Here is a 26,219-nt window from a genome sequence, read left to right as displayed (position 1 = left end):
GCACTGCCCGGGGCGCTGGAGCCGGGTCGGGACCCCCCCCCCCTGCACTGCCCGGGGCGCTGGAGCCGGGTCGGGACCCCCCCCCCCCTGCACTGCCCGGGGCGCTGAAGCCGGGACCCCCCCCCCGCACTGCCCGGGGCGCTGAAGCCGGGACCCCCCCGCTCTGCACTGCCGGGGGAGCTGGGGCCGCGTCGGGACCCCCCCCCCACAGCAGGTCTATGCGAGGAGCGGCAAACCGCAGCCCCCTACCCCGCCCAGTCCGAGTGTGGACGGGGGGCGGGAGACGCGGGGCGGGGGGGTCGGAGTGCTCAGTGACTGATCACTCAACACACCCCGCGGGGGGGGGGCAGGTGAAAGCCTGTGTGTGAGTGTGAGGGGGCAAGTGGGGGCGTTTGCAGAGGTTGGTGTGTGTGGGGGGGTGTGTTTGGGTGTGAGCGGGGGGGTCGTTGGGGTGTGTGTGGAGGAGGTGGTGGGGTGTGTATGGGGGGTGGGGTCATTGCGGTGTGCAGGGGGGGGTTATGAGTGTCTGTTGGGGGTTGTTGGATGGGTTGGGGGTGCACGTGGGGGTTGTTGGGGATGCATGCAGGAGGGGGTGGGGTCTTTGGGGGTGTCCATGGGAGGTGTGGGGGGTTGGGTGTGTGGGGGTTTTGGGGTGTCTGTGTGGCGGGGTTGTGTGTGGGGGGTAGTTGGGGGTGTGCATGTGGGTTTTTGGGGTGGGGCCTTTGGGAGTGTGTGGGGAGGTTTTGGGGGTGTCCGTGGGAGGTGTGGGGGGTTTTGGGGGCATGTTTGGGGGGCATGTGGGAGGCGGATGGGGTTTTGGGGGTGTCCGTGGGAGGTGGGGGGGTTTTGGGGGCATGTGGGAGGCGGATGGGGTTTTGGGGGTGTCCATGGGAGGTGTGGGGGTTGGGGGCATGTGTGGGAGGTTTGGGGGGCATGTGGGAGGCGGACGGGGTTTTGGGGGTGTCCGTGGGAGGTGGGGGGGTTTGGGGGGCATGTGGGAGGCGGATGGGGTTTTGGGGGTGTCCGTGGGAGGTGGGGGGGCTTGGGGGGCATGTGGGAGGCGGACGGGGTTTTGGGGGTGTCCGTGGGAGGAGGGGGGTTGGGGGACATGTGGGAGGCGGATGGGGTTTTGGGGGTGTCGGGGGACATGTGGGAGGTGGATGGGGTTTTGGGGGTGTCCGTGGGAGGTGGGGGGGTTGGGGGACATGTGGGAGGCGGATGGGGTTTTGGGGGTGTCGGGGGACATGTGGGAGGTGGACGGGGTTTTGGGGGTGTTCGTGGGAGGAGGGGGGTTGGGGGACATGTGGGAGGCGGATGGGGTTTTGGGGGTGTCGGGGGACATGTGGGAGGTGGACGGGGTTTTGGGGGTGTCCGTGGGAGGAGGGGGGTTGGGGGACATGTGGGAGGCGGATGGGGTTTTGGGGGTGTCGGGGGACATGTGGGAGGTGGACGGGGTTTTGGGGGTGTCCGTGGGAGGTGGGGGGGTTGGGGGACATGTGGGAGGCAGATGGGGTTTTGGGGGTGTCGGGGGACATGTGGGAGGTGGATGGGGTTTTGGGGGTGTCCGTGGGAGGTGGGGGGTGTCGGGGGACATGTGGGAGGCGGACGGGGTTTTGGGGGTGGCGTGGGGTTGGGGTCGTGGGGGGCTTTGGGGGTGTGCACAGGCTGGGTGCAGGGTGGTTGAGGGGAGCGAGGAGGAGCGGGAGGGGCAGGGCTGTCAGCGAGTCTGGAAGGCAGCCTTGGCAGACTAGCAGCAGCCGGGAGGCAGGGCCCCACATGTGCCGAGAGCCCCGGAGCCTGCTGCCTCAGGCCTGCCGGCCGCGGAGCTGGCGGCCCTCGGGCGTTCACGCTGGGGCCCGCTCCGGCGTGCTGCTCTTGTGCGGCGCGGGGGGCTGAGGTGTTCTCTCCCTCGTCCCCTCAGGAGAACACCGGGAGACCGACAAGTGCTGCCGGGAGCACGACCACTGTCAGCACGTCATCCACCCCTTCACGTACCAGTACGGCTACCGGAACCTCCGCTGGCATACCATCAGCCACTGCACCTGCGACCTGCGGTGCGGGGCCCGGCCCGCTGCCGGGGCTGCACGGGGGAGCCAGCCATGGCCGACGGCCGGGGGATGCCGTCGGGCCGGGGGGATACGCTGCCCCGGCTGTTGAACACAAAGTAGTGACAGCTTGGGCAGCGGCAGGGGGTTGGAATTTCCCGACTTCTCCCCCCTGCCGGGAGCAGAGCCGAGCGGGCGCTGGAGAACAGGCTGCTGCAGGGCAGGCTGAGGCTACTGGCTTTCTTTGTAACCTCGGCCAAGACCCAGCCTCTGGGTGGGTCCGCACACCTCTGGGTGGGTCCGCACACCTCTGGGTGGGTCCGCACACGTGGGAGGGTTTTCTCCAGTCCACGTGGTTAAGCCATCTCTCCCAGAGGAGGTCACTCGGTCGATGGAAGAATTCACCCGCCCCCCTCACTGCGTCTGCCCCGGGGGTTTGGTCGACCTGATCAGAGCACCCAGGGCACAGGCCTTAGCCTCTCCCCTCTGTGGCATAGGAACAGCTTACCCGCTGACGGAAGGCCCCAGAGACGGGTAGGGTAGTTAACTGGCACGGAGTACAATGCTGCCCACTGGCAGCAGCTACAGGCCCCGTCACCGGGCCCGTTGGCTGGTTCCTGTTTAGAAACCTGCATGCCACAGTTCTCCCAAAGCAGTCCCGCTGCCCTGAGCCTTGTGCTGGAGACACTGGACAGCTCTCCCCACGGCAGCGCTTGCTCCGAGAGACAGGCTGCTGCAGGGGGTGAGGAACAAGAGCCGGTGAAGTCCCGTGACAGCTCCTCCCCTGCTGCCCCAGCCAGCGCCCAGATCAGCCTGGCAGGAGAGGCCCCGTGCCCCTTTCTTACCCTGCCTGAGGCTCTGCGTTGCCCTTGCAGGTTGAAAGGCTGCCTGAGGCAGGTGAATGACACTGCCTCCCGCGTGGTGGGCCAGGCATTCTTCAACGTGATCCAGGTGCCCTGCTTTGAGTTCACCTACAGAGAACAGTGCGTGGAGCCCTATCTGTACATCTGGTAAGTCCTGACCAGGGAGCCTGGGGTGCTCCCACGCCCCTCCCGCTGCACCCCCCTCACTCTGTTTCTCGTCCCACTTCTCTCAAGGTGCAAGAAGTACAACACCGTGGCCATTGCGGTCCCCCGGGCGCCGGTGCTCTATGAGTTTGGTGGGGAACTGATAGACCAAGTGGCAGCCGGCTCAGACAGGGCTCCCTCCAGCCCAGCGCCCCAGCCCAGCACTCCCCCACCTAGAGAGAGCACGGGCAGATGGGCCCCTCCTCCGACAAAGCACCCACCCCCAGGCCAGGTTGTCACACGGGCTATGGACAGCTCCCAGAAGTCTGCACCCACTGGGCCCAAGCCAGAGAGCCCCACCAAGAACCAGCGGAAGGGGAAAGGGAAGAAGAGAGGGAGGAAAACCATGAAAGGAAAAGGGCTGAAAAAGAAGAAAGTCCATTCCAAAGTTGAGGTGCTGGGGCTCCCCACCCCCACTGCAGATGCTGCCTCCCTCCTCCCTAAGCATCTGGGGCTGGGGGAGCTGGGAAACAAGCTGCTGGACTCTGGGGGGAAGGAGGATGCATTCAACGCCATCCTGAACGATGCCCCCATCCGGGAGGAGACCCTGACTCCACACGGGACAGCGCAGGCTGAAAACAGTGACTGGGGGCAGTGGAAAGCAAGGCCTTTACCTACTCTCCAGCCCACGTTCCCAGCTGCCAGCAGGAGGAAGAGGAGGCGGGAAAGAAATGGAAGGAAGCGCCTGAGAAAGAAAGCGGAGTCTCTGCCCAGGCCTGTCTGAGACTCACTGCAGCCAAGGCTGCCCTTCCCCTCGTCCCCAAGAGAGCAGCTTGCCAGTGTAATAAATTAGCTCAATGCAGCAGATGGTACCATGCTAGTGTTCTATACCTAACCCGTCCAGCCCAGACCCTGCTGCTGGCAGGGTGTCCGTGCAGGGCCGATGAGATGGAGCTCCTGCTGCAGGGAGTCCTCTGTGACTTGGCTGCTGCGTCACCAGCACCGTTGAAATGTTTGTCCAGGAAAGAGGTGACAATGCAATTTAGTACATTTGTAAAGCGGGACAAGGAACAGGAAAGACTTGTGTCCCCCAGATCTAATCCAGCACGGAGCCAAAAGAACAAGAGAGCTGGGCTTAGCATAGCCGAATGGGGAGAGCCCTGCCTGCTACAGAGCGGAGGGCATGAGCCAGAAACCCCTGCTCGTGCAGCTGCGGGGCGGCAAAGCCTGCCTGTTCCACCAGCGGAGCAGACCGGCAGTCACCGTGGTAGCACCCCTCTGGCCATGCAGCGAAAGGCACAGTCCCTGCCCTGAAGGGTCTAGGCAAGATGAAAGTCCCTGGGGAGGGGTAGAAACAGACGAGGGAGAGCACGCGTGTGATCACTGCACTAGTGTGCAGAGCTAGTGGTTGTTCTTTAGCTGTTGCTTTCCTGATCCCACCTCAGCTCCTGTATTTCCCCTGCTGTTGCTCCCCTGCCCCCCAAAATGGGTAATTGCACCAGGGGTTCCCAAGAGATACTTTGGCCCTGGTCCTTTTTGCTTTACTGAAGTTTTAGGGCTCATGCTAACTGCCCCCTAGGAAGTAAACACCCACCCAGCCCCTGCTGGCACAGCATATACCCCCCTTAGCGCCAACACCCCCTGCTTGGGTGCCTTTTAAAGTTAGACTCCCAGAGGTTTGCCGGTTCCAGGGCCTGGAGCATGGTGACGGGAGCTGCTCTTCCTGCACACCCACAAAGAAACAACCCTGGTTGCGTCCCAGTGTTTGGAGGGGAAACAGCAGCACAATGGGACCCTGTGAGAGCAGATGCCAGAGAACTGGGCAGAGCAGAGGGGGAAAATTCTTCAGGCTCCCAGCCCTTGGTCAGGTGGGAGGCCAGCCCAGCACCTGACCCTCCCAGGGCAGCACTTAAAAGAAAAGCAAGTTCTGTGTGTTTCTGTGAACTGGGTGCTTGTTTGGCCTAGGCCAGGCAGACAGCGCCTTGGGCTTTGAGAAAGTATCCTGTTTGGTCCAAGTGTTGGACCATGAGAGGGGCGCAGGTTATTAAAGAACTAAGCTGAGTTACTCCTCACCATTAATGCGGTTTCATTTCTCAACGCTCAGCTCAGGCACGGAGTTGTTTTCCCTGCAAGCTGGCAGGGCAGGAATGGCAGTGGGAGGATGGGCATGCAGATTTCCTGCACTGAGTTAAGGGCAGGGCATGCGGTTCCCTGCCCTGACCCCGCCTTAGCGCGCCCAGCTGGTCAGTACCTTGATTTGGGGCATTCATTAACCAACTGCAGCTTCTTGCTTAGCTGGGATTGGGTTGCTGCTGTAGCAGTTCTCAAGCCACTTACAGAGCTTGGGGTTTATAACAATAATTCTCTGCCCTGCTCCAGTGATAGCAATGGGAGGTGCTGAGTTTTACACACGAACCCTCTGGCCCGCAGGCAGGTACTAACTCCATTTGACTGAACAGGTCAGTGCCCTGCATAAAGCTACATGCCAAACCAGCGCCTATGGGCCGGGAACCCAGGCCAGAGCCCAGCCTGTGCTGTACCCGCAGGTGGTAGCAGCTGGAGGGTCACTTGTGAACATTAACATCATGCCCACCCACCCTGCAATTCTGTGGTGTCCTCGAGGCAGGGCGCCCATCTGTCTGTGTGGCCTGCGGCTCTAAGAGTCAAGGTCTCTCACTGTGTGGACTTTGGCTGCTTTGCTGCAGCCACTGGGAGATCAAGGGGGTGGAGGATGTGCCTCAAGGAGCTCCCCAATGGGCTCAAGGTCTTGCAGGCACTAGCCAAGCACTCGGATGAAATGGGTATGAATACCTAAGAAGGCATAAGGCAGAGGTTTGCCCCCAGTTACACAGCTCAGGAAAGCCCTGCTCCCACTCTCATTCTGCACTGAGCGAGAGATGCAAAGATCATGCCGGAAAACAGACCCACCAATGCATGGGAGAAGCCCTGTTTTCAGCGAGCTCCACCCTGGAGCCAGGCAAGCCATTCTAGCCAAGTCTCTCAGGAGACTAAAAAAGCCTTCATTTAAAACCAGCATTTGGCAAGATGATCCTTATCTCAATGTCAGCCATAGGGCCCAGGTACGAGGTGCTGGGGGAGGGCAGTGTGCCTGTCCATGCAGGGAGGCCTCTCAGAGCATGCAATGCTAAAGCAAAAAGCACAGGAGCGTTTAGTTTCAGACTTTTGGGGAGATACTGATTTAAATCTGCCACCGCATCCTGCAGGACTCTTCAAATACCGTAAGAGACCAGCCCCTGCTCCGGAGAGGATGGGCCATTCCCCCGCCCTTGGACAAAGGATCATGAGAACCCAGACACATCACAAGCGAGCAGCCTACTTACCATGGGCCCCCCACAGAGCCAAGCGTGCTGCTTGTCACTCAGCCACAGCAGTGCAGCTCAGAGCGAGCCTAACCCTGGGAACGGCCTTTCCAAAGCTTTGCACCCCTACTGAGCGGCCATGGGCGTGCAAGGGGGCAGAGCGCTAGCCGGAGAGAGACATTTAAAACCACAGTGCAGTGCCTCCGAGCTCAGCCAAGCGTTGCTAGGCAGAGTCTTTCAAGCGATGTCCTGGGTGCAAGCGGGAGCGATGTAGCGTAGAAGGCTGCGGCCTCCTCTGGGGAAGGAGGCAGGGTGTGGGAGGGGATCGCGACTTGCAGGAGGGCCTGGGATACAAGATGGGAAATGCAGGCTCCCATTTCCTACTAGCAGCAGCTCGTGCACATCTTCCCAATCTCCCCTGTGGAGATCAGACCAAACCCACCCCGCCCGAGCAGAGGTTGGTGCAGGAGCGTTATCGTTATCCGGGCTGCAACATGCATACTGCGGAACTGGAACGGCCCAGCCTGAACCAGCGACAGGGCCCAGCAGAGTAAAGGGAGGCTCTCTACAGCAGCGGCTAACACTTCTCATAACCTGCTGCATGTTTTGCCACGGCCTGTAGCTCAGGGACGTGCCCCCTTGAGCGTCTACAGGCCATGCCATCATTAGAGCCACGCAAGTGCTGGTAGAACAGAGACAGGGCAACTACACTTGTGTGACGCAGGAGGGAGCGGGGTTGGCGTCTAGTTCTATGGGGACTGTCTGCACTGGGGAGGGGAGAGCAAGGGATGAGCCTGGAATCTGAGCCAGGAAGGGGGTGGGGCCAGGTGACATCTTTGCCAGGGAAACTGGACAAAGGCTAGAGGAGAGAGCGTGCAGTTTTGTGCTGGGTGGAGGAACGCAGGGAACCCCAGGGCTGGGGTCTAAGCTCCCTGCCCCCCAGAAGGACTTGACTGAGGGGTCCTGGTTGTACCCACAAGTTCTGTTTTAGACTGTGTTCCTATTGTCCAATAAACCTTCCGGTTTACTGGCTGACGGAGTGTCACGGTGAATCCCAGGAAGAGGGGTGCAGGGCCCTGACTCCCCCACACTCCATGACAACCTGGCATCCCCGGAGCAGGGCAGGAGGTGGCTTACAGAGCGGAGAGCGTTAGTGCAGTAGGCAGGGAGAACGCTGGGTACAATCGACATCCCAAAAGTAGAATTTTATTGATGGAAAGGGAAAAAACTAAAACCAAAGACAGCCAGGAGGAGCGGCCAGACGAAGCGCAATGGCTCTCTGGCAGGTTCCTTCACAGGAAGCTACTCCACAGTCAAATTCCTGTCATACAGAACTGAACAAAATAAACAAACAGCGTAAGGTTAGTATGCTTGTTAATCTACCCCCGAGCAGAGCCCGCCTGCACGGTAAGGAGAGGGATGCAGCCAGGCCAGCACCCTGGGGAGCAAAGGGGATATGCTGTAGGGAAACCAGGTCCTGCACTCCTTGGGAGAACAGCTTCACCTTCTTGTCTCCTGCATCTCTTGCTATTTAAGGGCATTTGCACGCAACAGGACCTTTGTTTCCTAAGCTGTCTGCTCCTTTCCCAGCTGAGGGCAGAGCCCTCTGGGACTTCAAGGAGCGGGTTGTGATGTTAGCAGATCAAGAGCAACAAAAATCCTGCTTCCAGGCAAAATCCTCCTGGAGAAGGCAGGTGGCGAAATACAGGGAAGTGTATTGAACAGAGCCCTCAGCTCTGGCAGGGCTGCTTCTGACCCAGGACAGACAGTACCTGCGTTCCGTCAGCCTCCTGCCTGGCTCCTGCTAGGACAGAGGGGAGGGCAGTGCCAGGGGTGTCGCCCTGATACGCTGGGCTGAGAACCCCACACAACACATTCAACACAAAATATTCTTCAGCATCAGCCCACCAGGCAACTCAGGCAACACAAGACGAGGGGCATTTCCTGGTTCACTGCTGTACTCTGCTTCTGCAGCAAATCCGTGGTTGAGAGCAGAGGCAGGCAACACAGGATGAGAAGAGAACACCTCCAGACTAGTGTTCAGTAGAAACACTATTTATTCACCCTTTTCGGTTACATGTGGACAGAGCTAAGCGGGATGACAGAGGACATGCACTTCAGGCTGATTCGCATTCTCCTCACCGCAGGAGTGGTTGCACTTGCAGTGCCTTAGGTCTTGCTCACTCTTGGAAAAGCTGCTGTTACCCAGGCTTTTGCTTTGCAGTCCGAGTTAAAAACCAACTGAATAAATATTGTCCCAAATGAAGCCAGGAGAGGATGAGCCTGGGGTACAGCTGCTTCCCTCTCTGGCAAGAGCCCTAGCCCAGAGCTGCTCTGCTAGAACACCCTTGCAAATACAGCTGGGGCAGTTGGTGGAGTTTGGCAGAGCCCACTATACAAGGAGCCTCCAAGCAAACAGGAGCAGAAACTTCAGAGGATGTGGGTTGAGTTGTCCGAGCCCCCACGGGATTTCGTTCCGTGGGTCGGAACGGGGACGGGCGACGTTCAGAATACATGACGATCAAAATAAAACTTCGCTCTAGGCCAAGAGCTTTTGCATTTCCAGCTAGGTTTGCTTTCTAGTCTTTGGCTGTGAAAGCAGGTCGCTGTGCATTTCTAAAGGGTCTCGTTCGACCCTTGTAACTGTTTTGCTGAGCTTCCCACACGGTGAACCAAGGTTTAGTGCACAGAGGTGTCTGCAGCATCCCTTCCTCTGATCTGTGTGTGTGTTTATACCAGCCCTGCCACGTATATTAGCTCATGTGGGTGGACGCACCAAGTGTCATTTCACATAGTTTTATGAAGTATAAAATAGGAGTTGTGTGGAGAAGGGAAGGGAACTCGTTCTCAGCTGTTCTCCCTCCCCCTTCCCCTCCCAAGAGAAAGAACAGAGGTCAAGGGTCAGGTCCACCAAGGCCTATCGATCCATTTCATCCAGAAGTGGTGTGGCGTCCCCAGCAATGGACATGGGCGTGCTCTCGATCATGGGGCTGGGAGATGGACGAGGGGTCAGCCTCTGCTTCTGTTTCCTCCGCTCAGCCTCCTTCTCCTGGAGCCACTGCTCGGCCATTTTCCCCCAGTCGATTGCAGCGTGGCTGTTGGACCTACACAGACAAAAGCAGGAAGTGAAACATACAAATAGCAGGAGCCCAACAGGGTCAGTTTCCCTCCCCAGGTGCTGCCTTCGCAGAAGGATGCCACTACTGGATGCCCCCAAAGTCTCTCTCTCCTATTCAAAGGCAGGCAGGTGACAGGGCAGCCCACGCAGACTTCCTCCCCCAGCACGGTTACTCAGAGCAAGGTGCAGCCTGGCATGATGGGACCCTGGGACCCACGGGCTCTGCAGCTTGAGCTGGTGGCTCTAGGATGCCTGCAGAACTCTGTGGGCTGTGTTCAGTTACGTTGGAGGTAGCAGATTCCTCATAGCTGCAGAGTGGCCTTTAGTCAATGGGACCCATTGTGGCCAATTTCCTTAGCAGAGTCAGTTCCGCCCTTACGCCTGGCCAAGGAACGGGTTCCCGATTCCTGATCCAGTGCCACAGTGTCAGAGGGGGCCAGCCCGCAGCTCCTTGCTCTGGTTTCTTTACACCCCCCATCAGCACCACGGCCTGAACTGTACTTCCCCAGAGCCGATGGGCCATGACTACGCTCTTCACCCTTGCTCGGCCGCAGTTCTCCCCAGACACCGCTTCCTCTGCCCTTTGAGCAGTGGCCATGCAGCTCTTTCTCCAGGTGCACATGCTGAATGTCCCGCCCCCGCCACCCCCGGCCTGTGCAGCACGCCCCCTACTGGCAGCAGGCAGAGTTACTGCAGAGCCTGTCCCCTGCTGCCAGGGACGCGCTTGCGTGGCCCTGCACTGTGCTCAGGGCAAGAGTGGCTCAAAGACAGCAGAGAGCTGCACACATCCAGCACCATGAATGAGCTACTCACTTCGGCTGCTGCCTCTGCCTGGAACTGGACGATGGCTGCGACTGGGTGGACTGGGGTGTAGTACTGGCCTGGAGCTGATGATACTGAGGGGTTGTAATTGGCTGGCTGGGGGTTGTGTAGGAGTAGCTGGGGGTCATCAGAGGGGTGGCCACTGGCTGCTGTGCTGGAGTTGTAAAGACCTGCAGGAGGACCGACACTCTTAGGCTAGCGCAAGGGTCAGGGCACCACCGGAGCAAGGCTAGACAGACGCCCAGAGCCCAGCACATTCCCTCACCTTTTACCCAGCGAGCAGCCACACAAAGGGCAGGAGGCAGGGTCAGGTCCTCACTACACGTCACTAAGCCGCCATGCCTTCCTCAGGGCGTGGCCTAGCACCACTGGAGGGTTTTGTGGGGACTCCAACAGGGAGCGATAGGCCCCAGATGTCAAGTCCAGAGTGCCTACCCCAAGGAGGAGGGTTTTAGCTGAGAGCTCCCCAAGGGGGCAGGGGGCATCTGCTGCACTGAACCAAGCCAAGCCCCTCCTGCCGCCATGGAGAGCCGGAGACAGTGGGTCGAGTGGGCAGACGCACACGGGGAACTGCTCAGTGGCGGGTTGGGAGGAGAGTCCAGGGCCACCTTCGGGCATGAGGCAGAGCTGGAGTGTTGCCTGCCTGCACACCTCCCAGCTGAAAGCCCTGCAAGCTCAGCACATATTTTCATAGCTAATCCCTTTCATGTGCAGCTCCATGCTGCCGATACTGAAGCACAATCATGTGGTTTCGTGTCCCTCTCACTCACCACTGGGTTCCAACCAACCCCAGGCACACCTTCCTCGCAGCCAGCATTGCATTTCCCATGTTCCCGGCCCTGGGGACACGGAAAAAGGCCCAGGAATCTGCACAGCAGGGCTGAATGCTGCAGCTAGGCCGCTGGCTGACCACGGCAGCTCTGTACTGCCCTTGGGTATCCGTGCAGCCCATTGTGCTGTCCCCTGCACAGCCAGTCTCTAATGCTGCAGAGGAGGGCGGCGCTTCCAGGAGGGACAGGCTGCTGCGCGCTCTGATTCCTGCCCCTCTGGCTCAGCTACTCAAGATACACCTACGTGATACGCGCTGCTGCCCCCTCCGCTGCCTCCGTAGCCATACTGGCTGGATGCCCACTGTGCAGGCGTGGCACTGGGGTTCTGCCCTTGGCCCGTCACCGCGGCAATGGCACTGAACATCTGTGAGGTCATGTTCTGTGGCAGCGCGTTCACGGCTCGGGTCAGATCTAGAAGAGAAAACACCGAGTTCCGAGAAGTGAAGACACAGGAAGAGAATGTGACTCTGGTCTGGGGACTAGCTTCAGAGTCAGCCTCCACAGATCTGACCGAGGAGACAGGCCGGTACTCACCAGCTAGGTTAATATTAGCAGGAGTAGCATTGATGGAGGCGGGGGTCCGGGTCCTGCTGCTGCTGCTCGGGGTGATACCTTGTGAAACAAGAGAGAGGAGTATGTGTGACACCCTGGCACCCCAATATTCATCACTGTCATGTAATTAGAATATGTTTTGTACAAAGTCTGCCTTGTGAGGGGTCATTCTGAAAGTCTTGATCTGCTAAACAGCAATATTGTTGGATTGTATGCGCTGTCGTCGTGTGTGAAGTTATGAAGTTTGGCTATGTGTGTGTAACTGAAACACGTTGTGAGGTTGAAAACACCCACAAGCAGCCTTTCAGGTACAACAGTAAAAAGGGCAAACAATGTTAATGGCTCATTGGGGAAAGGCACACAAGCACCAGGATTACCCCAGGAACCGTGTACAACAGAAACCTCTCCTCTCCGAGATAGCACTACACCATGGGAGCGGTTTGACCAGATCACAGCAAAAGAGCTTTCCAGCAAGTGGGGAGAAGATATAAAAGGGGGACAATGACATCATGAGGGTACTTGAGTCTCCCTACAACAACAAACCTGGAAACACCTGAGGAACAAGGGCTGAACTGTGGGAAGTGATGGTCCCAGGCTAGAGGGATTGTTAGCCTGTGTATGAAAACCTGGGAAAACCTTAAGAATCTGCCACCCTGTTTTATCACTCAGGGTGAGAATTTGCAAATTCATATCCCACCTATCTATTGTGTTAAGCTCAGTTAGCAGTTTTGTTTATTTACTAAGGGAATCTGCTTTGATCTGTTTGCTATCACTTCTAATCACTTAAAAATCCATCTTTTGGAGTTAATAAACTTGTTTTGTTTTGTCAAAAACTAGTGAGTGGAAATCATAACTGGGGGGACAAAAAGCTGTTGCATATCTTCCTCCACATTGAGGGAGAGGGCAAATTTCATGAGCTTATGCTGTACAGTTCTCTGTGCAACGCAAGACAATATAATTTTGCGTTTACCCTCCAGACAGGGTGTGCATGCCTGGGAAGCTGGTAAGTGCCCTAGCTGTATAGCCTTCCTGTGCAGGGGCTAGTCACAAAGCCTGTCTGCATGTTACTACAGCTGGGTGTGTCCCTACTTGTGTGCTGGTGAAAGTGTGAGACCGAGAGCGTGTCTGCAGCTTGTCACAGCATCACAGCGTGAGTGGGAGCCCAGGCTGGTGGGTCGGGGGGCTCAGTGGTACCCCAGTTCCAGGTGACACGCTGAGGAGGGGGGAACCTGTCATAGTATGTAATTCTGAAATCTGAGTGGGGGTTCTTACTACCCAGGATTTTAAAAGATCCCAGCAAAATTCTTGTGGCAAGGTGCTACTCTGCTCAAAAACAGGGACAATGGAATAAAGAGCATCTGGTACGTAGGGGACAGAGATAAGAGTGAAATGGTCAGGCCCAGCCCACACCATGCTGCTTGCCTGGCAGACAGATTCCTTCTAAACAGCATTCGTTTATGCGGATGAAAAGCAAAGCTAAGCACTTTAATCTGGTTTTCTTGGGAACATTTCCCACATTCAGATCAATGGAGCCTTTCTGTATTTCAACAGACAGGGAGTCTGGAACGTCACCAAAATCAAACTCTGATTTTCCGACATTCCAGTAGGTCTCCCGAGCCATCTGGATCCCCGAGTTCACTTTGTGGTTTTTGAGCTTTGTTTACAATCAGCAAGGCCATGGATGTTTAAAGAACAGAGCTTCACAGCCCAGCTTCTCTTACTGAGCCCTGTGGCACAGTCACAAGGATGACGCCGACCCTTTCTGGTGCAATGAATGAGTCACAAACACAGGAGAGAGACTTCTCTGCAAGGCAGAGCAAGAGCTGACATACAGGCAGACAGCAGATCGTGTGTGTGTGTGTGTCTGGCTGTACAAGTCCCTGTAACCGGAAGCAGCTCTGTAACTGCACATCTGACTAATTGCTGACAGATGCTTGATCCCATTTCCATTTAGACTATCCATGGAGCATGAGCCAGCCCTTAATTAGTCTGCCCCACGAGTTGATTTCCTGCAGGACAGAACAATTCTGGTGATTAGGATTTGGGGGTCACCTGGCACTGGGTCCTGATAATGATCCTTAAACCACCGGAAGAGCCCATTCACTGTAGGGAAGATCTGTCCCCGGTACCGGAATCCCTCTGGTGTTACCGTCACATACTCTATCCTGTAAGGTCAGGAAGGGGGAGAGACGAGCACATTGCACTGCGGCACACTTTACCGACTGCTGGCAATCAATCACCAGCTCCTCCCAACACAGCGTGAGAAAGATGGGTGGGGCACATGGTACTAAGATGATGGGGGCATCAGAAAGGAACCCACAGACTCTGCTGGGACCACCCGCCTTCCATCAGCTTCCAGCCCAGCCCCAGTAACACTTAGCCATGACTCAGGAAATGCCAATGGCTAGCGGACTGCTGAGGATACTCAAAGGGAATCCATACTCTCCCCTGCCGAGGGGTGGGACATGGCTCATGGTGGCCACCTGGTCAAAGGCATCAGCAGCCAACCTGATGAGACTACATGTGTGAGGCACCTGCAGACCAAACCCCAGGGGTCAGGGCTGCTGCTACACACTGAACCAGAGCAGAGCCCAAGAAAAGTCAGGCCGGGGATAAGCAAAGGTCCAGGCCCTGCAATGACTGACAGCCAGCTGTACCAAACATACATGCACCACTGACCTCGGTTTCCCTCGAGGCTGGTATCCGAGAAGGAATTTGCCAGGTAGCTCTTTACAGGCACAGATAAAGTAAGGAATAAAGGTTGGCTTCTCCTTCTTGGTCTTTATTAGAAGTTCTTCCAGTTTCTGGTTAGAGGGGAAGAGAGAAACACTCCATTGAGATGCCCTGTGCAGCCTGGGGGCAGCACCAGGACTCACAGGGGCGCGCTGATGGCCTCAGAACACTGCAGTGCTGGCTTCCACCCAGCCCACCCCTCCCCATGGCAGTGTCCAGGCACAAACAGCATTCAGCGGTTTCATCTAGGGCTCATTTCACAATGCTGAGTATGGCACGTAGGGCTGGCAGCTGTAACCACTCGGTGGAAGCAACTGGGAGGTCCAGATGGACACTCTCGTGCTTACTTAGGTCAGTGCTGCAAACAAGTCTTCAAGCAATGGTGTGAGGGGAGCAGCATCCCTTTATCCCGCTTTAGGGCACTCATGTCCCATCTGAGAGCCCTTCCCCTAGAGTGGGGCAGCAGCAGAGCTAGAGAGGGAGAGATGCCTTTCTGCCCATGCCTTTGTGATGTGCAAGCACTGTCAGGCTGTCCTCCCTTCCCTGGCGTAGACAGTGACAAAGCCCTTCAGACATTCCGGCCCAGCAAGCCAGCCCAGGCTCTCTGCTGGTTCTACCGCTCCAAGCTAGCTCCCCCAGACACAAAGCGGGGAGGTGACCAACACAAGCACTGTGCGATAGGTCAGAACACATGAACCTCTTCTATTTTACCCCGGACTTGAACTCAGTGGTTCGTGTTCACACAGAGGCCAGGAGACTGATCTGGGGCAGCCAGCTGCTCCTGCGCTTTGCTTCTTACAGCTCTGCAGCAGCCCCTCTGGGAGGCTCACCTTCCTGTCTCCACCACTGCAGTCTTGGTAGTATTTGTGACTCAGCAGGTCTCTAGCAAAAGACGCCATTGGTTGGACATAGCGAGCGACGATTTCATCCAGGTCCTCGAATTCCTTGGAACGAACATAGAAAGAGCCACTTTATTCCAAGTCTGACTCCTGAACCTCCAGAGGCAAAACTGAACCCGCTGCGCTGAGCGACGCCTGGGCCTTGGGGGCTCAGACCCTCTTAACCCTGAATGCTACAGGGGAAGGCACCACAGGGTGACTAGAGTGCCCGTCTGCAGCGGAGGGCAGGGCAAGGGTCCTGGCTCCCTGGAGAGGCCCACTCCCTTAGACACGTGCTCTGTAGGATTAATGTGCACAGTGCAAGTGGTGGGCAGCTCAGTGCCTTTCAGTCTCAGGGATAAACAGTGACCCCAATTCTATTTGACAAGCTCGGGGGGGAAGCACTTTGTTCCTTAGACTAAAGGAGCAAATGGAGCACAGCAAACTGTCTTGCAGTGGTTGGACTAGATCAGGGTTTCTCAGCTGATGGGTTGAAACCGACCCAGGGATGGGGGCATGAAAGGCAATGGGGAGTCATGAGGCATTGGAAACAATCTAAAGCAAGGAAAAATCTCATTCCTGACTCCTCAAGGTCAAGTATTCTCGGTCAGCCTCCTGAAACACACAACAGATTAGTTGCACAGGCATTGCACTGTTCTCATGGATCCATTTTCCCCTCACAACTTTAGAAAATAAATGTAATGGGGCTGCATTGTTTTGTTTTTTACACTTCAGATAAGGAGTCACAGCGACCTGAAAAGGTTGAGAATCACTGAACTGGATTAGCTAATGGGCTCTTCTAACACTGATCTCTAGGATTCTTTTACACAGAGCCACCAGTTACTCTAAAATCTGAAGAGAGAGGCTGGCTGCCGAGCATTCGCTCAGGAACTGGAAGGGAGGGAAACTGGAAGCTGCTCCCACACAGTCCGGAAGCACCTGTGAGAAGAGTAAACCCTCAGGATCCGGCTCCCAGCCTCACAGGCTGTCCATGGCCGGTTCCATGTTTCTCACCCAGCTTTATGAAGCTAGGAAAGGTTTTGGTTTGATGGCCAACTTGTACTAACGTCTTCTGCAAGCCAGGAGTGGTAGCACCCCAGCTTCTGCTTCCACCTCTGGCTTCGAAACGCCAAACCATTCAATCCTTCAGCAGTTCCTCTGGGGTGACTGTGCCCACCCTCCACGCTGAGTCAGCTTTCATCTCCCATTAACTGGGCTGGGATTCACTCCACCAGGTTCACGTCCCCAGTCATGCTTCCACCGACTCTTACCTCTGTGTTAATCCAAAGGGTGGAGCCCAAACTGAAGGCGTTCTCCTTGCCCTCCTCTCGGACATCCACATGCTGGTAAATCCCATCGTTCACCTTCCAGGTGACAGTCAGGTGGTTCTCCCCCTTGCTGCTTGGCCGGATGATCACGTCCCCTTGGTCCATGGTCTCCATCATCTTCTCGGCTTGCTTGAAGCTGATATTATGGAATGACGGGTGAGCGATCACCCTCTTGATGTATGCTGTAGACAAGTGGGCGGTTAGCATTCCCATAGAAGCAGTTTCATTGCAAGAAACATCCAGTCCCATTTCTTTTCCCTGGAGCAGACTGCGAATATCCATGCCCCAGGTTCTCAGGGCCCTAGAGAAGGGATACTCACTTGTGCGCTGCTGTTTCCTCTTGTAGTCTTCTTCCTGCTTGTGATCTGCTGCCTCAGCATCAAAGTCATAGTAAGTGTCTTTGGGCAGCTTCCATTCATTGTTCTTATCCATCAGGTCTGATGTCCTGCAGGTCAGGTCTGCACTGAACTTCTCAATGTCTATCTTCATGATCCTACAGTGAACAGTCATTCCTACCTGCAGAGGAGAGGCAGACTGGATTAGTCAGCAGGTGCAACTCACATGCTGCACCCGTCACTTGGAGAGTGACCTATCACAGCCGCACCAGGTGTGGTAGGCTTACCTCGAGTATTTAAAGGGACACATCAACCTGAAAATAATGATTAGATATCCCTCTGAAAGCTGTTTATCTACCACTGTTACAATGACCCTACAGAAGACTAGACCTGGAAGGGATTAGAGGAGAATCTGACTCTTCTCCAGTGTTTTCTCTTTGGCATTTCACAGCCCTTTGCATAGTCAGCTTCCTTGTTCTGTTGCTGGTGTCCCCTAGTGCCTCGGAGCTGAAAGGGGAAGTGAACAGAGAGCAAGCAGCAGTCAGGTGTGCACACATAACAGGATGGGGTGGTGGGCGGAGCACGTTTTCAAGCCTGTCCAAAAGACCCTTCTAAATGAACAGGGGAGCAGAAAAACCCTTAACATTTTAAAGATCCAGGTCATGGTGTTTAAAGGGGCTCTAGGAGAATCTGGTAGGTAGTCCATTTAAATGTGTTTAAGTTGACAGTGTCCTCTTAAAAGGGATTGCTAGGAGACCTCAGATCTCAACAGGATAGTCCTTCATCTAAACGCTAATTCCCTCAGCAAGGATCCCAAAGGAGAGCACAGAGATGAACCCTTCTCTTTTAATTACGTGCACATCTGCATTCTATACCCATGTAATTCTACCAATAGGGCCCAGGTCCCCGTTCTGACGGAGACCAAGTAACTCAGACAAGCCACAGAAACTGATTCAACTAGGAAAAATAACCCTGAGAGAGGGATTCAGCTAGGAGAAACTACCCTGAGTGAGGGGAAAATGACCCTCCTGGAATCTAGCAGCCGCTCCTTGAGCTATTTTGAAAGCTGGAAACAAAGGTCAGCTCCTCATTAGAATGCCTTCCAGCCTCCCAGGGTCTGGACTTCATTCAGACTGTAATAAATCCTGCACAGTGTAATATGCTAACTGATTCACACAGTTCCCACCAGCAGCTAAGGGAGACTCGCAGTCTGGGAGAAGGAAGCGAACAAGAACCTAGATTCACTATTGATTTAGAGCCCACAAGAGAAAGAGCAGTTGCAGGGATATCATGGGGGCAGAGAGATGAGCAGGATTCTGAGCCTCTGGTACCAGCTCTTTAGAGACACCCATCAGGAGCTGGAAGAGGAGATGCACTCTGTTCTCCTACCTTCACCCTTTCTTCTGGCCGCTTAACCACCTTGTCGCTGAGAAACTTGGTTGGTATAAAGCCAGTGACCCCATTGTCCAGCCGTGTCTTCACCCCAATAGCCTGGCCAGGGCAGGAGCCACTGTCAAAGTGATTCCAAACCTTAAGGAAGTAAAGGAATAAGACACTCAGCATGGAAACCAATTTCTGAAGGCAGCACAAGTACAATACAGTCAGACACAAGAGACACAGTCAAGCAGGGGCCTGGGTGTGCCAGGGCAAGTTGGGGGTAAGTTCTGTAACACACTGGCCATAGCAGCAAACTGGAGAACCTGCAGCAGCTTCGGAGAAATTAAAAGACGGAGGTTTGACTGACTGAAACCGATCCATGCAGCATTCCTATGCCAGCAACGCTCGGCTCATGGCAGGCAGGTTTGCTTTGCAACAAGGCAGGCTAGAACGCTTAGGCTCTGTCTACACTTACCGCAGCGTGCAGAGTACAGGCACAACACACGTAAACACACGCCGCAGTCAAAGGGAGGCTGTGTCCGCACCTGGGACTGCAGCCTGTAGCTGCACGACAGTGAAATGCTCCAGCAGTGGGGAGGCAGCGGGACGCTGTGCTGCTAAAAGCTGCAGTGTAGATGAGGGAGGCCCTGCTTGGGTGTGTGGAAAGGGCGCGTAGGTTCCGGACCCTTGGGATTCAGGCACGGAGGATGCTCTTCTGCATGCCTCACGGTCTACGCTGCTGTTCATGCCTGTACCAGCTGGGCCTGCCATGTCTGCACCCTACACGCCGCTGCAAGCGTTGAGGTCCCTTTGAATTCGGAAGTACAACTCCACAGCAAGGGGTGGGTTCCACTTTAGTCCCATGGGAACTGCTGATTACCCAGCGTCCTGGCTATCAAGGCTGGAATATGCCACTCTTAAGGCAGGACCCAAAAATGCCACCCCATCTAAGAGCAGGGAGTCTGTGCTGGCTCTTAAATTGAGACAATGGGGGTGAAATCAGCTTATTTTCTCCACCCCATAGGCGGCTTCTCTGCATAAAACAGAAAAGTCCAGACTCTGAACAAACCCATTCTGAACATCTGTAGGGAAAAGGTGACCGACTGGCTAAGGCTGAAGATCCCATCCCATGTCACACCTAGTCAGATATACTGGGCAACCCTCGCACAGCAACTAAGTGGTGCTAGCAGACCTAGAAAGAGGCAATTCCAGAAGCAGAAGTAAGTATTCCTATTAGGTTTACAGCCAAAGGCTCCAGTAGGGATTGGGGGCCCACTGTGCTAGGCGCTGTCTGAACACGAGAGGCACAATCCCTGCCCTGAAGCAGTCTCCTCTCTCAGAAGGCCCCTCCAGTACTGCATGCCCTACAGGATGCTCCGGGGGCAGCATCACATCTGAGCAGCCTGCCGGGAGACGGCACCTGCGGGAGCAGCCCGATCACTTTACCTCACTGAGCTCCGGGAAGTTATCCTGCTGACAGAAGGGACATTGCCAGAGGCCAGTCTCATCATTCCGTATGGCCTGATCGTAGCTTTCGCCTTGGGGCCTCCTATGGGCTATCCCAGTCACGTTGCAGGTGATCATTTTACCTGGGGAGAGGAAACAGGAGTATATCAGGCACATGCAAGGGTTGGACGGTGCCCTGAATGGGATGCCACGCAGGCCTCTTGGAGGCTACTTGGATTACTTAGTACTCCCGTACCTACGGGTGGGCCTTCCATAAAAGGCTGTCAAGTGCAACACGAACAGTGTGGTTCTGCAGCACACCAAGTAGCTGTAGACCTTGCACCGACGCAGTAAGTGTTCACATAGCTGCCATTCTCACAGACCTCCACTCCCTGGTGCAGCTTGTGAGAGCATTTCTGTAACTGATAGAGCCCTCCAAGTAGATGGGGACATACCTATGTAGAAGGTCTCTGGTGTTTCTTTGGTCAGCATATTGAAGACCTCCTCCGTGTTAGGAGAACGGTACGGGGTTCTCAGATCCTTGTATCTGCAGCTCAGCTCAGCTCGGATGTCGTACAGCGTGATGTGTTTGTCACCGTAACCCTGTTTGTGCAATGGCATGGTTTAATGTTTGCGTCCCATGTAGGATAGAGGTCATGCTAGAACAGCCCTGTGCCATCAAACCCCAAGAGTTCAGGGCTGAAAGGCAGCTCCACCCCCTCTCCCTTCCCCTGCACAGACCTGTCTCTCCAGCTCTTCAGCAAAGGCATCAAGATCCAGGTCTTTCAGACGCTCTGGGTTTTCCAGGATCTCCTCTAGAGCGCCAGCTGGATTGGCATCCTCTGCTGATTCATCATACTCTAGGGCATCCACTGCCATTTTTCTTGCCCATTCGTAGGTTTCAGGGTGGACCCTGGACCCATCTAGGACCTCGATGTAGGAATCCGTGCTAAACGAATTCAAACACATGCATCAAACTGGAAACTCTGCAGGAGGCCAGCGATGCCTTCACAAGCCAGAGGATGCAAAATGACTAAAGAGAACATGCTGCTGCTGAGTTGCTGCTGTTCACTTTCACAGTTCACCGCAAAATTTAGCTGCTTTAAATGAACAAGAATTCTCTTAAATGAACATGAAATAGAGAAGGGCAGAGTGCAGCCTGCGGCCACCCACATCATCTGGGCATAGCCTGGTTGCTACCGTGCACTTTGGCCAGTCTGATTGAAAGCGAGTATTGCACATCAGAGCTTGTGCTCTGTAGCAGGAAGCTGTGGCTATAATTTGCTATCTCATACTAGTCAGGTGTGGCTAGTTGACAATGCAACCCTCTGCACTGAACTGTTTCAGAGGTACCAAAACTTTGTCTCAGCCCAAGAGACCCCGCATTCACATTCCTGGGGTCTGTGTCCTGTCAAGGCCAGAACTCCCAGGGAGGGGAGCAAGGCTGAAGAGTTCACCTGGCTGTCCTGTTTGTTCCCAGACTCTTCCAAGCCCAGGGGAGATAAAGAAAGAAGCAGCCCAGTGAGCACAGCACGTTCCCGGCCCAGAGGCCATCCAGAGATTAGAATCAGGTTCAAATTGCCCTCACGCTTTCTATTTAACACTAGCTTTGGTTAACAACATTATTTTTAATCTCTGTACATTTCTCCACACGAACTCCCACAATCGTCCTTCCAGTTTAAGAGCCAGTTACAGTCTTGTGCTGTGCTACTGCCCCAGGTTTGGGACTGTTAAAAAAAAGCATTAAAAATAAATCAAGGCGCGAGACCAGCACTAAACGAAAGGGTCCGTGGGCAAGTGTGGTGAAAGGTACAAAGACACTAACTAGGGAAGAACTGATTCTTGCTTTGGTTTCTCTTCACCACAAAGGACCCTCCCAATCACGGCAGAGAATTCGTGCTGTACTGCTCACACGAAAGTTTAGGTTGAGTTGGCCTAGAGAGAGTCAGATTAATAACCAGTAATAAACTCACTTGGCTGGACATGAAAGGCTGCTGCACAGAAGTGCCTAGGAATACTGTCCCGGCAGAATGGAATCCCTTTCAGCCAGTCATTCAAGTACTAAACCCATGCAGCACCACCTAATACCAACCTGTCACCCAGCGATGCTGTGTCAATTTTGATGAAACCAGCACAATTAATGAAGACCTTGGGTCCCATGTGACACATGGTGACTAGCTGAGTCCGGTTCTCCAGCCTTGTGTTGTTTTGTTTCAGGATCTAAGGGAGGAGATTTTAGCATTAGCTTTGCAACTCAGCACATGGAGGGTACAGATATCCCAGCCCCGATGGAAGACAGGCAAGGAAAAAGAGGCCTCAGACTGAATAGTGAGGGGTCCAAAGAGAGTATCTGGTACAGCCACCCTACTCCTGTCGCATTAGTCCTTGCTTTGCTATACAGGAAGCATTTCAAAGCCACACGAAGGGAAGATCTAAAATCAGCACCACATTGCAGGCAGGACTGCCACCCCTCTCAGGACGAGGCGAAGTACTTGGCCTTTCACTTTGTGCTTCCGAAAGCAGCTGAGTGTCCTGATACCACAGCACACTGATACCTGTCGGACACTACCGTCATCTCAGGAATTTTCTGGGATTGATGGATCTGCTGAGAATTTCTAGCAACACCTGGGAGAGTGGCCCATATGCAGCTCCAAGTTCACTAGCAGTAAGATAACCACTCTCTGGGCCCCATGGGGACAGTGCTGTCAGACACACCACGAGCACAGGCCCGGACACTGTGCCTCCCAGCGCTGCAGCCATGATGCGGACTTCCACAGAGTAGCTTTAAGGTAACGTCAGCTGTGGGGTAGCTGAGACAGCTCCATTCTTACCTTGAGCAGGTGAGTCCCTTTGCGTGGCCCCAGGCCACAAACATACTGTAGCAGGGCCTGGCTGTAAGGGTGAGCAATTGCCCGATTTACGTCCACTCCCACCTCATTCACACGGTTTATGAACTCGCAGTAGAGGGCATTCAGCAGCTCCTCCTTCACCACATGTTCCTGCCAAGGGAGAAGGGGGTCACTCATGGGGCAGGTCTACACAATGCTGTTCAAAAGCAAATCTGGGCTGACTCTGGCCCTCACAGGTGTAACCCCTCCCTTAGGCTCAACACAAGTGGAGATTTATCTTGGAGACCAAGACTAGTCTAAGGCCGCAAGGCAGATGAGCACTGCTCTCTAGAGAAAGGGAGCAGGGAGGAGTCGCGCTAGTTGGACGTATCCTAGAACAGGTGGACACCATGTTGTCTCAGCTTAAGGCCTGTTCCTGCTGTTGAAGATTCCCAGGCTTGTTTCTTTCTGACTGAGAACCCTGTAAGGAACAGTTACCTGCAGAGGGTGAAGCTTCAGACACAGGATATCCTCATCAGAGCTGCAGACCTGAGCAAACTCGATCAGGGGGTCCTGAATGCGGCGAGCCAGGGAGACAGCTTGGCGCAGCACAGGGGGGTAATCCCGGAACTCATTCTGCAGAGGATCAGAGAAGCAGAGCAAGGCTCCCATGGCTGCTAGCATTAATGACAAGTGACACCAACTCAAAAAAGCACCTTTCAGCGCTCAGGGCAGGTTGGGGGATAGGTCCAAAGGCTCCCAGGGCTTTTCTACAATTAGAGCGAAGACTCCAGGAGAAAGGAGGAGAGGATAGTTCTAGCTCCATTTTGTTCAGTTCCTCCCCATATTAGCTAGGTTGCAGCAACTCCCTTCTGCTAAAGTGGGCAAAGCTCTGTCCAGACCTTCCCGGTACCCACCACTGAGTCTCCTGGTGCATGTGTCTTCAGTCAGCCCCAGCAGGATCCCTTCACAAGCTCCTCCAACCCCAAACCCTGACGCACCTCAGCCAAGGCTTGATCATCATGCAGCAGCAGAGACCTCCAGCCTGCCTGAGGTGGTGGGATTTCAGTGAGATGGGTTATCCTCCCAGTGGCCAGGGAAAGGCAGGCCACTTGGGAGGAGCACAGGAGGACAGATGCACTGGTGCTTTACCTCTGACTTCCTGCTGTTCATGTAGAGAATGGCCAGCTCATTGTCCACTAGCTCCACCCCAATGGAAGACAGCTGCTGCCCCTGATCCAGTTCATGCACAATCCGCTTGACGTCCTCCATCAACATCTGGGCATCCCTGGGGAGACATGGCCAAGGGGGATGGGGAGGAAGACAAGAAAGCTGGACACTCAAATCACACTGATCTCCAAGGCAGCTCCTGTGGTGGGCATGTCACACCCCCAGCTCCCAGCCCCTCTGAACTGAGCATCGGCTGTAGGTGCTAACAGCAAGAGGCTCCGTCAGTCAAAAGCACCAAATCGGAAGCCAGCCAGTGAATTGAGTGATGCACAGCAGGTCTCTTGGGGCGTCTTGAGCCCACTTTGGGGCTTAGTCCTTTCTTACTGGTGAAAGGCGCTGGACTGGGAGCCCTGGAAGCCTTTGCTATACAACCACCAAACATGGACACTTGGGCAGTGCGAGCTCCCCCCTTCTGCCTGGTCTGAAGGAGAAGGTCTCTTCACTCTGCTGCAGGGGCCAGCTGACCACTAGCAATGGGACTGAAGCCACCCACTACCACACGGCCCACGCGAGAGAGGTGTGGCCGACCCTGCTCTAGGGCAGCAGGGCTCTCCCAGGCTGGCTCAGCTGTGCAATGCTGGAGACAGCTGGGTTCTGGGACAAGCATTTTCACTTGGGGAGGGGGATAGAAGCAAGTGACAGATACCGCCTCCGTGGGGCTAGGCGTACCATCAGCACTGCAGAGTGGAGAGCCAACCCCTCACTCGGTAGGATCTGCTGTAGGAGCAGCAGCAGAGTCCCGCCCCGTGGCAGGCGCAACATGGACAGGTGGCAAGGGATGGGGAGGAGGAAGAAAAACGAATGGCTGGGGAGGGACGGCGGGGCGGGAAGCGGACGCCAGAGATCACTCATACCTGTTCTCTCCTGCAATTGTCACCACATGAGGCTTCTTGTTCAGAAGGAATTTTTTCAGAGTTTCGATATCCTGGGCCTGGAGCACAGAAAAGAAAGCAAGAGGCTCCATGGAAACAGGCCAGTTACTAGAGCTTCCCAGTACCACATGCTGAGCACCTGTCCCAGGCTGCGGAGCTCCCATTTCACAGGGCAAATCCTCAAACCTACCTATGGCACTGACCTGCCACCAAGGTCCGCCAGACAAAACCCAGAGCGGGGCAAAGCACTGGCTCACGGCCCTTCCCAGACAGCCCTGGCTCAACTGGGGAGAGGTTAGAGGTGACCTGCTCACAGAGTTACAGGGAGACTGAGCCAGAAATAGAAGCCGGGAGCCCTTCCCGATTTCCACTGAGCCATGCTGCCTATTGCTAGCTGGCGGGGCAGAGGCGAAGGGCCCTGAAATGGCAGCTCGAATACCACAACGTACACAGGAGCAGTGACACCAGTTCCAAAAGGGGCAGAAGGACCAATTCAGACCATCTGTAACTAATGGACAGCAAGGCCTGTTTCTGGCCTTTCCAGAAGTCAGACAGGCCTTTTCCAAAGGCTCCCAGTGCAGCGAGCAGGGTTCCTCAGCAATCCCACCTGCAAACTTGGGACTGTCCCTGCCCCCATGCACTGCTTGCCTTACAGCCCACACTGATCTGGTCTGCAGCAGAGATCGCTTTCCAAAAACGACCCTCTCACCCAGCCAGAACATGCCCCCTCCTCTTCACTCACTGATCCTAGGGCTTATTCCAGAACTCTTCCATTCACAAGCACATAGCTTTGCTCCCAATTCTGATCCATCGGCAGGATGCGGCCAGATACATCTCAGACTCAGCTCTGACCGACATGCTAGGGATCGCTTCCTGCTGACTGCACTCCACGTGCACTGTCCCACTTCAGTAATAAGCTTGTAAATACAGACCCTGCCCCAGCTCACCTTCTTGTCCCGCTCCTCCTCCCGCCAGGCGTTCCGTCTTTTGGTGAAGTGTGGCAGCCGGAGGAAGTCTGTAACCTCGCCTTCGCCATTAACCAGGGCACAGAACACGGGGTGGTCTCTGCAAAACAAACAGGGTCCCCCTGAAGCGATGGGAACAGGCTAGTATGGCAGGTAAACTCAGGAGCCACCCTGTCCCTCATACCTGGCAGAGGAGAATGCAATGCCCAGCACCCGAATTCCCTTCCCCTGATTTTCATCCATGAAATCGTCATCTTCCTCCACCTGCTGGTCTGGACGGTAGGGAGACACCTTTAGCCAGTTGTACAGCTTCCGGCTGCAAGCCTGAAGGACAGGAAGAGGGAGGGGTGTGAGGGAGAAAGCCAATCTCCTCTCCCTTCACATCCCATCAGGCATACGGGCCTCCATTGGGCAAGGTGCAGACGGCACCCTGCACTGAGCATGATGCTAGGGTGAGGCACAGACGCTAGAGATGCTTCTTCTTCTAGCCAGGACAGCCAGTTACTGGGTGTTCCTCTGGGGCCAGAGCTCCC

General features: G+C 55.3%; 1 protein-coding gene across 2 annotated transcripts in view; it reads right to left on the bottom strand.

Moving 5' to 3' along the window:
• Window positions 1-8,411: 8,411 nt before the first annotated feature.
• Window positions 8,412-26,219, bottom strand: part of SUPT6H (SPT6 homolog, histone chaperone and transcription elongation factor) — a 43,978-nt gene continuing 26,170 nt past the window's right edge. For both annotated transcript variants that reach the window (XM_077836331.1, XM_077836332.1), the window contains exons 18-37: window positions 25,871-26,010; window positions 25,669-25,786; window positions 24,704-24,780; window positions 23,772-23,907; window positions 23,118-23,255; window positions 22,623-22,790; window positions 21,884-22,011; window positions 20,533-20,740; window positions 20,247-20,394; window positions 19,792-19,934; window positions 18,358-18,498; window positions 16,954-17,149; window positions 16,577-16,815; window positions 15,258-15,371; window positions 14,374-14,498; window positions 13,747-13,859; window positions 11,677-11,754; window positions 11,387-11,553; window positions 10,304-10,482; window positions 8,412-9,476 (exon numbers count right to left, since the gene is read on the bottom strand). In XM_077836331.1, coding sequence (XP_077692457.1) covers window positions 9,290-9,476; window positions 10,304-10,482; window positions 11,387-11,553; window positions 11,677-11,754; window positions 13,747-13,859; window positions 14,374-14,498; window positions 15,258-15,371; window positions 16,577-16,815; window positions 16,954-17,149; window positions 18,358-18,498; window positions 19,792-19,934; window positions 20,247-20,394; window positions 20,533-20,740; window positions 21,884-22,011; window positions 22,623-22,790; window positions 23,118-23,255; window positions 23,772-23,907; window positions 24,704-24,780; window positions 25,669-25,786; window positions 25,871-26,010 — 2,943 coding nt within the window. In that variant the 3' untranslated portion in view covers window positions 8,412-9,289. The remainder of the gene's footprint in view (window positions 9,477-10,303; window positions 10,483-11,386; window positions 11,554-11,676; window positions 11,755-13,746; window positions 13,860-14,373; window positions 14,499-15,257; window positions 15,372-16,576; window positions 16,816-16,953; window positions 17,150-18,357; window positions 18,499-19,791; window positions 19,935-20,246; window positions 20,395-20,532; window positions 20,741-21,883; window positions 22,012-22,622; window positions 22,791-23,117; window positions 23,256-23,771; window positions 23,908-24,703; window positions 24,781-25,668; window positions 25,787-25,870; window positions 26,011-26,219) is intronic.

Source organism: Eretmochelys imbricata, chromosome 17, assembly GCF_965152235.1.
Source record: "Eretmochelys imbricata isolate rEreImb1 chromosome 17, rEreImb1.hap1, whole genome shotgun sequence".
NCBI lineage: Eukaryota > Metazoa > Chordata > Testudines > Cheloniidae > Eretmochelys > Eretmochelys imbricata.
Note: the sequence above shows the minus strand (reverse complement) of the source record. Positions and strands in the feature narration are given on the sequence as shown.